The sequence below is a fragment of the Alligator sinensis genome, unplaced genomic scaffold (genome assembly GCF_000455745.1).
Source record: "Alligator sinensis unplaced genomic scaffold, ASM45574v1 scaffold502_1, whole genome shotgun sequence".
Taxonomy (NCBI): Eukaryota; Metazoa; Chordata; order Crocodylia; family Alligatoridae; genus Alligator; species Alligator sinensis.
Window position 1 is genome coordinate 4,273,302 of NW_005841896.1, and position 16,456 is coordinate 4,289,757.

The following is a 16,456-nucleotide window of genomic DNA, read 5'->3' on the forward strand; positions in this document are numbered from 1 at the left end:
TTTCTAGAAGATAAATGATGCTTTAAATTTTATCTCATAATTTTACTGAAATTTTATCTCATAATTTTACTGAAATGTAAAGATCTTTCCCCTACTGGTTGATGTTGTTGTTTTTAACATAATTTAGGACCCAGTTTGGCAAAGCACTTCCAAAGGGGTTAAGTTTGTAGCCTACCAGCAGGCAGAGGCTGATCTATGGGATACAGTTGCACCCCTTTTTGATTCCTGCTTTACCCAAACTTTAAACCAGCTGCCCGGGAGGGGCAGTGGCATTTCTATTCAACAGTGCTGAGAGAGTCAATTGACTTCCTGGTTCATTATAATCTATCTGATTCCTTCTAATGTTTCTTGATTAGATAGGTGTTAACGACCGTCTCTCCTTTTTAACTGTCTTGATGTTTCACTATTCAAACTATCCTTTCTTCTGCAATGTTGATGTATTAGCCACTCCTGGTAATGTTTCAGAGCCCCACAGAATGTTTTTAGTTTTAACTAAAAACCTTGTGTGTGCGTTGACCGTTTTTGCCTAGTTTCTTGTGTTTTTTAAACTTGATATATCATCTAGCAAATCAGCCCACATTCCAATGAAGTTATAGTTGTTTTTGCTTTGATCTTAAATGAAATAATACAACACTGGGCCCCTAGCATATTAGCAAAGATTTTAGTTTCTCTTTAAGTGGACAAAAATATGTATTGCAGTATATGTGATGATGCACCATACCATCTGTACCCCCTTTTCAACATCGTAGATCCATCCATGCCAAAAGGACTATATTTGATGGTACTGTGCGTTACAGACTTTCCTACATATGGAAAATCTTCATATGTATTTTGATTAATCATATTTATATCATGTATTAGTCATGTTAAATATAATTTCATTGTGATGAAATGTTTACTACAGTGTACTACAACAACATTAGTAAAGTTTCAAGAACTATGAATGGTCAGAGAAATAAAAATGTCTGTGTTTTCATTTTTTACAATTTATGGCCCCCAATCCTACTAAAACCTATATATGTAGCTTAGTGTTATACACTGCAAGCAGTGCCATTAATACCAAAAGAACTACTCATAGTGTGGGGTGGTTAGTCTTGTTAGTCTGGAATAAGGCAGAAGGCAGAGCAAGATAGCACCTTATAGACGAACTCGTTCAGAAAGACATAAGTTTTCATAGGCTATAGCCTACCAGCATCTGACATAGTAGACTGTAGCCTACTAAAATTCATGGCTCTCTGAACAAGTTAATCTATGAGGTGCCACCCTGCCCTGCCTTCTACTCATAGTATGTTTGCTTAGAAATGTGCATAATTAACTGCATGATCAGGGTAATAATTATTGTGCATCAACAAAAATTAAGTTATTACAATGGAATATGTGACATTATAGGAAAACTAATGCCAGCTTACAGGAGATCAGAATCAGACCCTTTCACCTTTTTAAATATACAAGTGTCTTGTAACCATTCAAAAAGATAGATCAGGGCACGTGGTACATTCAATCATAAAAATCTAAATTTTTATTTTGGGATCACTGTACTTTGTTCTTTATCAAACACAACCAAGATAAAAAGTATGCAAGTACTAACTGTGTTTGTACTTATGAAATATTAAAACATTTGTATAATAAAGTATAATTTATTTTAGAAGTTAGTTTGAAACTAGACATTTAATTTTTGTGACATGGAATGCAAAATGCTGATGTCTGAGAGAGTAATAAAACAAAAATACACATCAGATTTAAATTGGTTCAGCATAAAGTTAAACATATTATTTCACTGGGTCATTGTAATAAATACATTACCAGAAAACTTTACAGCCTGTAGTACATTTCTAATGAGGACCAGTTTCTAAACTTAGGGGTTTTGGGGGGTTGCTTCTTTTCTTTCTTCCTTTTTTTTTTTTTCTTTTTTGGGGGGGGGGGGAGGGGTTTGCATTGATTTCACTAATTGGAACCAACTGATCCTTTTTCCTGTGTATTGATTTTTTAAATCCTAGCAGTTAACAATTATTCTAATGTATCATAACACTTTAGACCTTAATCATATAGTGGGTTCTTTTGCTTGCAGGTTTTGTTTGAGTTTTAATTAAGAAGACCTTGTGTCTCCAACCCTGAACTGGGTTTTTAATTGCTAGTATGTATATCACACAGACTTCAAAAGAAAAAAAAAGATGTTTATAGGAGAGGGCACAAAGAGGAGCTTTGAAATGTCTACAGCCATACAAAGTAGCATAATTAAAAACCTATGAGTGCTCCTGTGATACAAGGTATATATACATTTATAAAACAGTTTGATGTATACACTATTTGTTTGAAAAAAATGCCAGAAATTATTATTGAAAAATAATGTCAAAAACCTATTTTACAATGAACTATAATGTAGGTTAAAGTAAAAGAAGATCAGGAGCTTTATTTTATCAGAATGGTCCTCTACACTTGGGAGTCAAACACCATGAACTCCTGAAAACTCACCCACAAAGCCATTTTGAATAAAAAGCACATGGAATAAGTTAGCCTACATCTTTCATATATCTGTGAGTAAAAAAAATCTGCTGCTTGTAACTGCTTGGTTACTGCTTGTAACCACACAGAACATACACAGTCTCTTTCATACATAGCTACCACCAGGACTGTTCCATAAGTGTACAATTAATAATTACAAAATGCATACTGTTTTGCAGCACTGTTTTCTTCTGTTCACTAATTTACAATACACAGAGAAAACATCCCTAGAAAACAGCTTTTTCCAGCTCCTCAATGAAGTCCATCAGCGACTAACATCATGTGGCTTTAACAATATAATCAGTATATCAGATACTAAGAATATCAGATGAGCAAAGTGGGTTTGTCTTATTAAACTCAATGACTGCATAGGAAACAGGCACATGCCTTCCCCTTACCCAGCTATTTTGAGACCATTTTATTTATAAGTGCTATGGGAAACAATAGATTTATACTTGGGAATCAGAAAAGCCACTAACATAACTGATTTAATAAAGTCTAGAGTACATAAAAGGGCTATATGTAAGCAAGAAAAACATACAATGCAAATAGAATTCTGTATTGGATAAAACTATGTACATAAATCACTATCCATCCCAAAATAGAGTACACTGTACAAAGAGAGCGTGTGACATTTAAGTCACAATGCCTATAAATATAGATACTTCCAGCCATAAGCACCAGCAATGCAAGTCAGAGTACTAGCTTGTAACATGGTAGCCAGTGACCCAGGAGTCACTCCTCTATAAGACTGTTAGAACAATTCTGACCCTCTTGCGATAACATCGTTGCTTAAGCTACTTAAAGACTGACCTTCTTTATTTGATCTTCAAAGACCCTGTATGCTGAAAAAGACCATTGCAGGCTGTTTCAGTGGAACTGCATGATGCATGCAAGACTCTGCTATTCCAGAGATTTATATTTGGAACAGAAACAGAAAACTTAAAACAGGCTCTGGATAGTGATAAGTGATGCTACTCTGCCTAGTTGTGGTTGGTAAGGAAAAAAGCAGAAACCTAAGTAACAAAAAAATCATGTTTAAGGGCTAGAACCTGAGCCCTAAAGTTAGAATGCACTGTAAAGTCCATTTCTTTACTCAAAACTTGTGATAATAAAATCAGTAATAAAGTACTTCCTGACACTAACTGTTGTACTGAAATTGCAGAATCCTGAATCAAAGATGCCCTGAACAAATTGCTTATACACTTAACACCTGGGCACTTGCATGTGTGTTGGCATACATCAGATGATCTTTCACTGGCAAATGTGAGGTTTTTCCAGGTAAGCAGGCCATTTTGCCCAGCTCATCTGTTTCATGGACCTTTGAAAATTTGACCCTCTGCGCTTCAATTATAAACATATCAAATGAACAGGCAGACTTATTTTAACCACTGGAATTTGGCTACAAAGCATTCTGCCAAATGCTCCTCTGAGTTCTACCCATACAACCTTACTGAAGTCAATGGATTGTTTGGCTGGGATTCAGAGGAGTATCTGGCCCATTATCAATAACTGAAACCCTAATAAAGAGGCTGAAAAAAACACGCCTTTGCAAATCAGGCACTCCATGCAAGAGGAACTGTGAACAGAAACAATTCCACTTATGGGAAAAACAAATACTTCACTGTCTGATATCTTGAGACAGGTTTGCATTCCATTAACAAATGGATATCGTTTCTAATCATACTTTGATTTATTAAAAAAACCTATAATCATTATAAATAAACAAGGAAATGCAAGAGAAGGGAATTCTTTTTATTTGTTTCTGTCGCTCAATAATTTTTCTTCTCTCTCATCTGTGTGTTTCACAAACAGAAATAGAAACAGTTTGTGCTATTGGTACAAATAGCCTTACTTCTTTTTTCCTGGAACCCTGCCTAGGTGAATCTCCTTCCCACAACCGAGATGCCAGTCTGAATGCAGAGACACTTGTGCAGAGGCAGAAAGAGAGGGAGAGGGAGAGGATGTGCTCAGGTTATCCGTAACTAGAACAACGCCTTCCCTCTAAAGTAAACAACTCCCAGTAACAGTCAGTGCAAAGAGCAGCTCCCTACAGAACCACACCTCTGTTTCTTATAATCCAGATTTCATTCCCCAATGATCTAAATTGTATTTTTATGGCTTCATACCTTTACATTGAATAAAAGGAGGCTCCTGCACAAAAGCCAGAAATATCAACCAGTTAAACACCATGATTGAGAAGCAAATAAGCAATCAAGCCAGACAATATTATGAACAGAGCAAGTTTTCTAAAGCAGTTCTTTTAGTGACAGTCTCCTGACTGGAAATCAATTTAGCACTGTAAAAATAAACCCTGTGATCAGAAAAATCTAGGGCTAGGTACAGAAATTACACAAGCTAGTATAAGTGACCAGAAACCAGTCTAAACCTGTACCAGAACAGTTCAGTACACACAGACTGATTTCAAAACAGCAGACCCCCATTTAAAATAGACCTGGATGGATATAGTATCAGATTTAATCCATTTAGGTTAGACCAGTCTATCGAACTTCTGTTCCAGATCCCTTCCCAGCACAAGTTATTTTGCAGTCCCCCAGCATTTTAGGATGTTTTGCAGCTCCCCGTTAAGTCCCCCATCCAGGGTGGGTGGGGTAGCCATGACTCAGAGGCTTGGAGAAAAAATATGAATAACAACTTGGGAAATCATGCAGTTAAATCCAACTCTGCAACAAGATCAAAATGCCCATCTAGATATTTTTCTTGGCCATGGCAACTGCATATAATTGCATATAAGCATGAACAATAATCTAATCCTCACTGAGACAAAAATATGATGCTATGGGCTTGATTCTTTATAACTCAGAAATAATGATAAAATAATCTTTTTTTCCCATAAAAATATATATATTCCACCAGCGCAGGCAGAGGACCAAGACAAAAACTGAGAACCTGTGTGAAGCAGAATGGGTCTCTCTCTCTATTCTCCTGTAAGTAAGTCTGCTTTGCTGAGTACTTGACAGTGTCTAGTGTAGATATGAGCAGCCAGACTGAAAGCTGTCCCTAAAGTACTGTGTCCCAGAGACATAATTCATGGTCGCTTCTGCTGCAGTAAGCTGAGGCTATTGACTGATGTCTCTCTCAGAGGACTGTAGGACTTATGTGTGTCATATGGTATAGTTGTGGACATCAACTGAAGGACTACTGGCACCAAAGTGATTTACCTAAAACGGGCATATTGCCAGACTATGGGAAACTCTCCTTTAGACCTAAAGTAGGCAGCTACCCTGGGCTGAAAGATCTATTAAGCACAGGTGAGCTTTGTGCATGAATGAGAAGGAAAAAAGAACTCCCAAGTGAACTCTACCAGGATGTCATCCCCAATGAGTGGTTGCAAATTAAAGATAGTATATCAAAAAGCATTCTATGACATATTGAAGAATTAGAAATATTTTAGATTTTCACTGCCTGAGATTCTTCCTGTGTTAAATTTCATTAACTACAAGCCTACAGGTAGTTTCCATTTGGAAACTGAGTAGCTATTAGGCCTGTGCAAAGTGGCTAGTATTAGCTTTGGATGCAGATTCAGCCAATACAGGGGACAGTGATTCAATTCGGTGATTCGAATCACTGTCCCGAATCAATTCAGCCGCATCTGCTGCTGCCAAATCTCCGAAACACCCAGGCCCACCCCCCACCTGCTCTCCCAGCATGGCAATGGCTGCCCTGCCCAACCCAGCTCCCAGCAGTTGGGGAAAAAAAGCCCCGACTCACCGGGTGCTGCCAGGCAGGTGGGTGAACCCTGCTGCCCCCCACTGCACCATGCTGTGTGGAGGGCTGTGCACGAGCCCCCCAACCCTCCTCCTGCTCCCCCAGTCCCTCCATGGCCTCCCCACCTGCCGCAGCTCTGGCCCTTTAAAGAAAAAAAAATGAGAAAATCCCCCCCACACATTGCTTCTGCCAGACAGGGAGCAATCCCCACTGCCCTGCACCATGTGGGGGGCTCTGCACAAGCCCTCCAAAGTCCCAAGGCCACTGCAGGAGCGGAGAGTCCCAGGGTTTTGTCGGGTTTTTTTTTTCTTAAAAGGCCAGAGCTGGGGTGGGCAGGGCAACTGTGGGGCAGGGCTGGGAGAGTGGGGGAGCATCGTGGGGCTCATGGCAGAGCCCCCCATGCAGCATGGGGCAGTGGGGAGCAGCGGGAACTCCCCCCCCCCACACCCAGCAGCACCCAGTGAGTCGGGGCTTTTTTTTAAAGTACCGGGAGCTGGGGTGGGCAGGGCAGCCATGGGGGGACTGGGGAAGTGGGTGGGGGTCAGGAGGGCTGGGGGAGCAGGCAGGGGATGGGACCTGGCAGGGGTCCCCCCATGGTCCCCTCTCCTGCCCCCTACTTACCAGCTCCGAGTCTGGCTGAAGCTCTCTGCTGCAGCCACTGGGGACTGTCCAAATTGTCAAAGCTCTCCGAATCTTTTCAGAAGATTCGGAGAGCTTCAAACCTATTCAGACCTTTTAATTGGTCCCCTGATTCGATTCAGAGATTCAGTCACCAGATTGGGCCAAATCTCCCCCAAATCGAATCACCACCCGAAGCTTTGCACAGACCTAGTAGCTATATTGTGCAACTTATGGACAAATTAGTACCCAGTGCTTTCCTAGTTATCAGCAGACAACAATGCTTTTAATAGCCTTACATTTGAAATGATCATTTTTGGCATTTTTTAATTGCTGTCATGCATAGAAAATTTTGGTAAAACTGTATATTTTATTTTTATCAGTCACTCTGTATTAGGACTTTTCCACCTACCTAATACATGTGTAAATGTCACCATTATACAAAAGAGACCCAAAAAAGGAGCATCTAAACACAATTATTGTATCAGCTAATGGAACCAATTATAAATTAGTTACAAAACAATCAGTTTTCCTTCTGTTTATATCTATAATAAATGCAACTATGTCAGGACATTTGGTTTCCTGGTGGAAAGGTAAAACGACAAGCATTCATTTTCATCAGAAAAAGTCTCTCTTTTTGTTTTAATATTAGTGAGGACTCATTCACATGATGAATATAAATCGTTGTTCCCATATATTTTTAGTTTTCATTTAATGAAATTTTAGCAATAAGCAGAAATAAATCTGTACAATATATCTCGTGTAACTGGGATACCTTTTTAAAATACCTTGGAGAACTGCTGACAGTGGGGGTAAAAAACATTTTCTTTCCAATTTCCAACCCAAACAACAACATCTTGATTTTCCTTCAAAAAAAAAAACCAATTGAAGAATCACATAGATTGGGATAAAAACACCTTACGTAACCTCTATTTGAGTTTTCTCCAAATTCTTTTATTGGCAAAGGGGTCCCACTTTGAATAAAGCCCAAGTACAACAAACATAGAAACATACACAACAAAATGCAAACTCCCATTGACTTCAGTGGGGCAGGATTTTATCCAGAGTGCCTGTTGCGTTTCCAAGAAGAATATGAATATTAAAAATAAATACATAATCAATCTCATAGTACCGTGCTTCAAAGGGTTGATTATTGAAGCAAAGGGTTAAAAAAATATGTGAATGTGGTGCCCCCCACTATAACATGTTCAAGATATATTATTGGGGGGAAAAACAGTGCCAAGTACTGCAACTCCAATATGTTTTTTATTGCGGGATATTTTCTCTCTCTTCTTTTCTCTGCAAACATTGAGTTGTAGAACTAATGTAAATGAACTAATACAATACACCTGGAGTTTGTGCTAAACTCTTACTCTTGCTCATCACTAGCTTTTAAACACAAGAAATTCTTTGTTCTGCATACATGACTGTTACTCAAAAGGAAGCACCCAAAAAGATAGGCTAAGGTGCCTGGAAAGGGCTCCAATAAAAACAGCTATTTATTACTGTTATTGCCCTTATACACCTGAAACAGGAGAGTACATAGAATAAAATATGTCTTAACTTTGTGTTAATTTGTTCCAATAACCTCATTAAAGTCAATGGGAGCTTTTAATGAAGATCAATGGTAGGTTCGTGTGCTAAATGTGTATTTTTTCTGTTCTGTGACTCCTATATTATGACCAAGTTTAAATATCTGATATACTATACCTTTAATTTCTCCAAGGAGCTCACTTGTGTTCAGTCTTTCCATTTTCTCCTTCCAGTCTTTAGAAAGTAGCTTTTCCATGCAGGATGAGTCTATTAACAAGGAAATGAAGTATTTAATACAAAGTTATGGATTATGAAAATATGTGCCTCCTTATTTGTTCTTAACTATCTTAATTATCTACCTATTTTATCCGGATCAAAATTTCAAAAGGAGGTATGTAATTAAGGCCAGACAATGCCTTTATTGGCTTCTGTATAAATCCACAGTAACTCCACTGAGGTTAATGGAGTTACTATGGATTTACAAGGATCTAAGTTATAGGAAAAATGGTCCAGAATTTAAGTATGCTTACTGCCAATTTACATGCATAGATTGCCACTGCATATACATATTCTGTCTTTTTTATTTGAAAATGATTGCATACTCAAACTTATACATGAAGATTTAGACTCTCTTTTTGGAAATTTGACTCACGGTGTCATCCCAAATCCATTTTATACATATGTCAATGCAAAAGTAATTCCTATAATGTCTCCATGAAATTAATAAAACAGTCTATATTTCTGATGTTCACAGAATCGGAGTTTTCCTCAGTATGCTATAAACAGTATGCCATGCCTAGAAGATTTGCTTTTAGGTCCTGAAGTTCAGAATACATTTGAAACTTGGGGCCCAATCCAAAGCCTTATTCTGGGAAAATTTCCACTGAAGTCAATGCACTGATGAGAAATGTGGGTGTTTACCCTCAGTAAGTACCAACGTGTGTATCGTGATCAGATCTTATGTCTGCTGAAAAATGTTTAATGAAATCAAAAGCTCTATTCTAGCCCCTTAAGACTACTGAATGTAATGCATATATTGTTTGTAACCTTTTAAAAACAAATTGTAAAAAGTATCATGAAGGTAGGAAATGACTTTCTCATATCCAGAATCTTTCTACTCTAAAGTATTTACTCAAGATTTACAAATGCTCAGTGAAAAGACTTTATACGTAGCTGAATATTTCCAGGTCCCCTTCTGTACCTTCTCAAAGGATTCTAAAGATGGTCAGAAAGGAGATAAGCATTGAAAGGAGACACAAAGGAGAATTATAAAGAGAAGTTAAAGGGGGAAAAGGGGCCTTATGTTTGATGAAACACTAAGAAGTTTCATATTTCAAATATGTTTTAATTTCCTGAAGTGAAAAAAAATAGTTACAAGTAAACGAAGCTACAACCATCAAAGATCAAAGTTTTAACTGCAACACATTTTCACTGTGCAACCTTCCTTGGAAAGACAACACAGCTTGTAAGTATTTTTGAAGTAATATTTCAGTAGAAAAGCTAATTTATTTACTAATTATATCTTTCCATAAAAGAGACAAAATTAAGAAGCTGTAAGTTGCAATAGGCAGTGTTAAAATACTTGTTATATAATAACAATTTAATTTTTAACAATTACAAGCATTTATACTTTTATGAGTTTGGCCTGATAATAGAAGAAATAACAAATAACCATCAATTACCAACAGAACATTATAATTTGTTCTTTTTTGTAATATCATTATCAGTTTAAAAGATGTTTCTTTTTTGCTCCCCTGCCAAAATTTCAGAACCCTCTTGAAGAGCCTTTGGGGTTTATTCTGATGTTTGCCATAGGTTTGGGGTATTAATGCCTTTTTGACAAGATATTTTTCCCTCAATATAAGACACTAAACAGTTTAAGAAAGAAAAAAATAATAGCATCAAAAACAATTATATAATCTCCGAGTTGAGAAAATACTAATTCTTGAAGCACTTATTTTCCTATTTTCTGTAAAAAATATCTGTAATTGATACATTTAGAGAAGTATATTTCTCAAAAATTCCGTTGAGGCTGAACATGAATAAAGGAGGACCAATCTGCATATCTCAATATAATTATGTAACTTACATGATACAAGCTTTCTTAGTCTTCCCAATAATTGCATGGAAAAAATATTATGTTATTTCTTTAAAAGCCATTAAGCAGCACAGGTAGTGTAGTTTGCTGTATCACACTTATGACCAAACATGAAAATTACATTTTATTGTTGTGTAACTTCAAAGGTATGAAATTACATGAGATAGCTGAAGACTGGGAGGTTTCACTACTATTACTACTGCTGCTGCTTCTGCTGTTGTTGTTATTTCTGAAGGTTTGCAGTTAGTGAGAGCAATCTGCGTAACTCCTAGCATTTTAAATTATCACCAGACTCACTGGAAGCATCTTAGATTGGACATGCAGTTAATGGAAAAGTTTATCAGTAACTTGAAATGAAAGTATTTCTATCCCTTGGCCTTGCATACACATGAATGAATTTCAGGATGGTGACTATTAATTGTCTCTCCCGTGTTGTAAAATTTCTGGAACTGTGGAGAGCCCAAGGGGCTGGATGGGCTCTCTATGCTACATCATGCCAGGACAGAGTGGGACTGGTGTGTAGGGTCACTCCATGGCCAGATATGGCATGCAGAGTTGGGCCAGCATGTGGCTAAATCCAACTGATGGGGTTGGGCCAGTGCATGACTGGATCCAGTGTCCAAGACTGGACCACATGTGGGGTTCATTCAACCACACACAATAGTATTTAGGGCGTCGAATTGCACCTATGGACTAACCCCACAAGCCAGCCCTATGCTGGAACCTGGCCTGCAGACCAGCCCCGGACCAGTAATATGGCCCGCAGTGCACCCTCATAGATTTCATAAACATTAGAGGCTGGAAGGGACCTCGCGAGATCATGGAGTCTAGCCCCCTGCCATAGGCAGGAAGTCTGAGGGGATCAAATGATCCCAGCAAGATAAACATCCAAACGCCTTTTGGAAGAGTCCAGAGTAGGTGCTTGCACCACCTCCGGGGGGAGTCTCTTCCAGATTCTGGACACACACACTGTGAATGTCACCTATTTACTGCCTACCTCATCACTTTTAAGCTTTTTATTTGTGTAGCAGGGGGCTTAAATACTGCAGGATTCTCACTCAGTGTGAGACAAAAGGTAAATGAGCAAAAATTAAAAACAAGGTACAAAGCACACTCCTTTCTCCCCTCTCCACACCCATCCCCCCACTAGTCCTAGGACTAAGATGAAAAGGATCTCCCAATTATGACAACGCATTGACAAAAACAATTAACATTAGTCCACTGGGTAATCAATCAGTCATGGAATGGATGGAATGCAGCTCTTTGTCTCAAGACTGGTGATGAAGAACCAAGTGTGCTAGCTGTCACAGCCAAGCTCTTAAGTTCTTCTGACTAAATGAAAGTCATCTTGTTCCTATCAAGGATAGCTTTTGCCCCTCCTCCCTGTCTCTCTCTCTTGATTCCAGTCTCACAGTCCGCAACAAGTGAGCAACCCCAGCTTTAGTTTGCCAGAGTATTGTATGACCTTACAATGGCCTACATCCATCCACATAGTTTCAGATTGTTTTTAATTTACTGAAGTAGCCTCTCGTTACTTTCTTTGAAACACAGATATGAGGAAAGCATTCATGCCATGTGTGTGTGTTTGTTTTTTATGGTAAAGTCATACATAAAAGAAAGCCTAAATGTAAGAGTGCAGCAGCAAAACTTCAAAGCCCTGCACTGTCAGACATTATTATTTCAAATCAGCTTTGAGTTTCTGAGACTTAATAAAACACTATAGTACACAGTGGCATATTTATAACACCCATATCAACTGAACTGTCTTGCTTTTACTACCTTGCAGTGCCTTGTTATTTCTTTTATAATAGGCTCCTTTCAAAACATGTTACAATACTGCAAGCTGATAATTATTACTGATATGAGTTCTAAAACATGACTTGTTTGCATACAATTCTTTTTGAATACATAGATTACATTGTGACAGAAGACAAAAGCACATTGATTTATTAATAATGACTGCAAATGCACAACAAGTGCATAAACAATACAGAAATATAATTCAGTCAACGATAAACGTGACACGTTTTTCTAATGCGTAGCACAACAGCACCCTGGTCCATGACTGGACTCTTAGGTACTATCACAACTCAAATATTAATGGAAAAATGGAAGTAGTTTTTACTTTTTCCCCAAACCCGAACAAGGTAGCATCTTTTCCAAGTTTTTAATGTCCCTTCAAACATTTTGACTTCCAAGTTGAAAATATCATTTCACTGGTCCATGATGAGTAACTCACAAGGACCTGACACCAAAACGACAACAATAATATACAAAATATCATATTATGCAGTATTGGTATTTCCTAGAAAGTAATTCAGAAACCACTGAGATTCACAATTAAAATGCAAGATTAATTTTTTTTAAACAACATAATTGATTTTACTTATTGGTTGTCACGTGCTACTGACTTTTAAACTAATAGCCAGCAGGTTTATTAAATTCATCCACAAAAGTGTTAGTTATACAAACAATGAAGTAGATTTTATTATTTGGTGATTGGATTTAATATGTGTGCATAGTTTGTTTGCACCTTTGACTAACTGTTCTATCACTGTGCCCAACAACAGCTTGATTACATGCCTTTTGTGAATTCGCTGCCCTCTAGATTTCCTTAAGATAAAGAACCACTTAGCATTGCTATATATTATTTTAAAAATTTCATGGTCCTCAGTCCTGGCAACATGTATATTAAAATTAAATACAAACTGTAATATTTCAGGATTAAAGGAAGAAGCTCCAGGATAAATTTAATTCACTTCGAAAGAATTTGTTTTTAATTTGGTGCCAATTCAAACAGAAATGAAGGGCTTTACATTTACAGTGTTGATTTGATAAAAAATATATCATTTAACTATGACTGTCATAAACTTGAGTGCTGAGTGGTGCTATCTATTCTTTTTAATGCAAGGATGTAAAGTTTGTATAATGTTACTAAAATAGAGCCTTTGTTGCCATAGTTACTTTTCGTCTTCTTTCAAATACAAATTATCCTTTTCTCTTTCAATAAACTTTAACTAAAAGAAGTGACAGTAACAATACAGAACTAATCAAAAAACAGCCAGAAGGCTCAATATAAATAGTTGCAATGTTGTACCACTGCCTCTTCTCTAGAAGTAGTTGGGTTTCAATCTTACTTCACTAGGATGGTAGGTCAAAGGACATGCATCTCATCCTTGTCAATTTCCACATTTCTGTCTGAGTGTAATTAATTTTCATGGTATAACAGAAAATTAAAAAATATGGCATTTGAGACTTTTAGCTAGCCAGTGCACTGATTTTTTGACCAACATTTTGTGACTGTGTCGGTTTATTAACCCTTCAACAGTCGGTTGGAATGCAGAGTGCAATACTGACAGCCATATAAACATAAATAATACAGTAATTGGGACAAATATTATTTTAGAAGCAGAAAAAATACTGATCTCTTGGATAACACTTATTATAAGTTGCAGATGCTTATTACTCACTTCTAGGATCTAAATTTCGCTCTGCCACTGACCAGCTATGTGACTCTGGCCAGTTGCTCCACCTCCCCTGTGGTTCTACTTTCCTTCCAGCTCAGCTTTTGTCTGTCTTGAGTCTTTAGACTGTGACCTCTCTGGTGCAGACATCGTATCTCACTATGGGCTTGTAGCGTGTCTAGTACAAATAGGGCCCTGATCCTGGATGGAACGACCCTCCAGGTATTACTGTAAAACAAAAACAAATAAGCAATAATAATGGCCCTCTAATGTGAACAAACTGTTGTAAGCTCAACAATAAAATAACCTCCACGACCAAGTTCATAAGTAGAAATTCTCTCATAAGTGCAACAATGGAAGTCCAGTTGTCATTTGACTACCTATCCCGTCATCTTGCTTAGGAAAACGAACCAAATGAATCTGCAAACTGCTGCACATTTTTTACACGGTGACAAGATTTCCACAATATGATAAAATTAGAACTGTAAGAGCTTGGAGAGCTCTCTTAACTTTTAATTAAAACTCTCCAAGCTCACTAAAATAATTAGGCATTAAAATGTGGTTTTACTCTGAATTCACATGTGCTCCCTTACTGGTCTAGCTCTTGCATAAAACAACAGGCTTTCCAAATGTGAATACTGGTGTTTTAAGCGGAGATAATTTCCAGGCTCGCTTTCTGTATGAGCCTAATGGAAAAACTGAAAAGAGTTTTCAGGCTTTACCAGTTCTGCTTAGAATGGTTTGTTTCAACAGAGTTCAAATCTCTAGTGAACAGCTTGATGCAAAACCCTGGATAAAAAAAGAAATGCGCATTACAAATGCCCCCTACGTAAAGAATAGTCCAAGATGCAATTCTGACCTTTATTTTTATTTATTTATTAAAAAGCAAAACCTTTAACCCTGCAAATGTTTTTGTTCTCCTAAAATAACTCATACAATGCTATATTCCACGCTATTTTTAGAAAAGCAACAAGAGAAAGCATGCTTTTCCCATACAGCAGGGCACTGATATAAACATCAACACAGATGCTCTGTGAGAGAGAGCTGGACTTCTCAAGCACTTGATCATTAAGGAATGCACCAACTGTTTTAGATAATCTCGTGCCAGCTCCAATTCTGCTCCACACTCCCATCTGGGAGTGGCCAACCTTGTCCTGCTCCTAATTTTTCATTTTACTCACTCCTCCATTTCTTTTTCTTTTTTTTTTCTTTCCCAGAACAGAGGGAAAAATGCATTGTGTGCCAAGCAATGCAAGACTAGAATCACTTCCCCAAACAGAGCAAAACTTTCAGACAATTAACCCTCCCCTCTTCTTTCAGATAAATTACTAAGTATAAAATGCAATCTGTTTCCTTTGTTTACTCAATATGAACAATTTGTAAATGACTCAAGGATAAAATTCAGAAAATGTTGTGCTAAATTAGAACTATTATAAACATGCTAATGACTGCTCAACTAAAACATGCAGGATCAGTGTGAAGAAATATATTTAGTTCCTGTGAAATCCAGTTGTATTGCCTCAGAACTATTTGGTCATTAAATTGTATATGATTACTCCAGGAAAATGTTAATTCCCTGAGCATTGCACTAGACGATACACTGTGTATGTCAAAAGCAGCTTTATGAAATGTCAGTGCAACTGCTGAGATGCAATGTTTTGGCACATTAGCAGACGAAAACTATCTTTTAAGCCTGTCAACATTACATGTACATTTCATTCTTCTATTTTAAGTTCCCCTTCCATTATGAGGAGTAGTTTACTATTAGATTGCCTTATTCACTGAAATATGTATCGCTCTATTATTTGTATTACAATGATCATATACAGCAGATTTTGTATAATCACCTTCTTCCCCAAGTGCAGGTACCTCTCATTCACCTTCCAAAGGAACATTAAATGCTGGTAAGAGATAGTCCAAGACTTTATACAACAGCAATCACAGATACCTATGAAATAGGTGGGGGGTACAATTTACTTGTAGCTCTTGAGCAAACGCTTACCTAAAGTGACTTTAAAGGAGTATTATATGCCTATTCTGCTGTTGTCAACCACATACTTTATTAGCCGAAGTAAATCAATCAACAAGATTTGTACCATCTTTTACTTGTGGGAGAGAGGGGCATTCTGTGTTGCTACCAGGTATAGTCCTAAGGCTTCAAGTACAGGAAAAACCTGAGATTTTCCTATATTCCCTTGACTCCAAGCCCTTCTCTGCACACCTCCTGATTACTTTTCTATTCAAACTGGAAAGGAAAAATATACTAAGCCAATTTGTCTGCTTGAGTATATCAGCACAGCTCCAATGAAGTCAGTTTTATTCTTGAATAAAGTTGAAATTCTTCTTGATATTCAGCCTAATTATTCTGTTTCACACCATCTTCCTAGTTAGAGCCCTAAACAATTCACTTCCACCTGCAAAGCTATGCCCCTCAAATCTTGCAGATTTTTATAATATTTTTTCACCATCTTATTACTACAACGTACAGAGATTAAATTCATTGACTCTTTCC

General features: G+C 37.5%; 1 protein-coding gene across 9 annotated transcripts in view; it reads right to left on the reverse strand.

Annotated features, from left to right (window-relative positions):
• The window catches only part of SOX6 (SRY-box 6), a 324,606-nt gene that overhangs the window by 261,603 nt on the left and 46,547 nt on the right, over window positions 1-16,456 (reverse strand). For 4 of the 9 annotated variants that reach the window (XM_025197397.1, XM_014517206.2, XM_025197396.1 and 1 more), the window contains one exon: window positions 8,560-8,649. In XM_025197397.1, the coding sequence (XP_025053182.1) occupies window positions 8,560-8,649 (90 nt within the window). Of the gene's footprint in view, window positions 1-3,315; window positions 3,356-4,357; window positions 4,484-7,624; window positions 7,716-8,559; window positions 8,650-13,950; window positions 14,173-16,456 lie in introns of those variants that run through there. The other 5 variants (XM_025197395.1, XM_025197398.1, XM_025197402.1 and 2 more) reach the window with 5 other exon arrangements.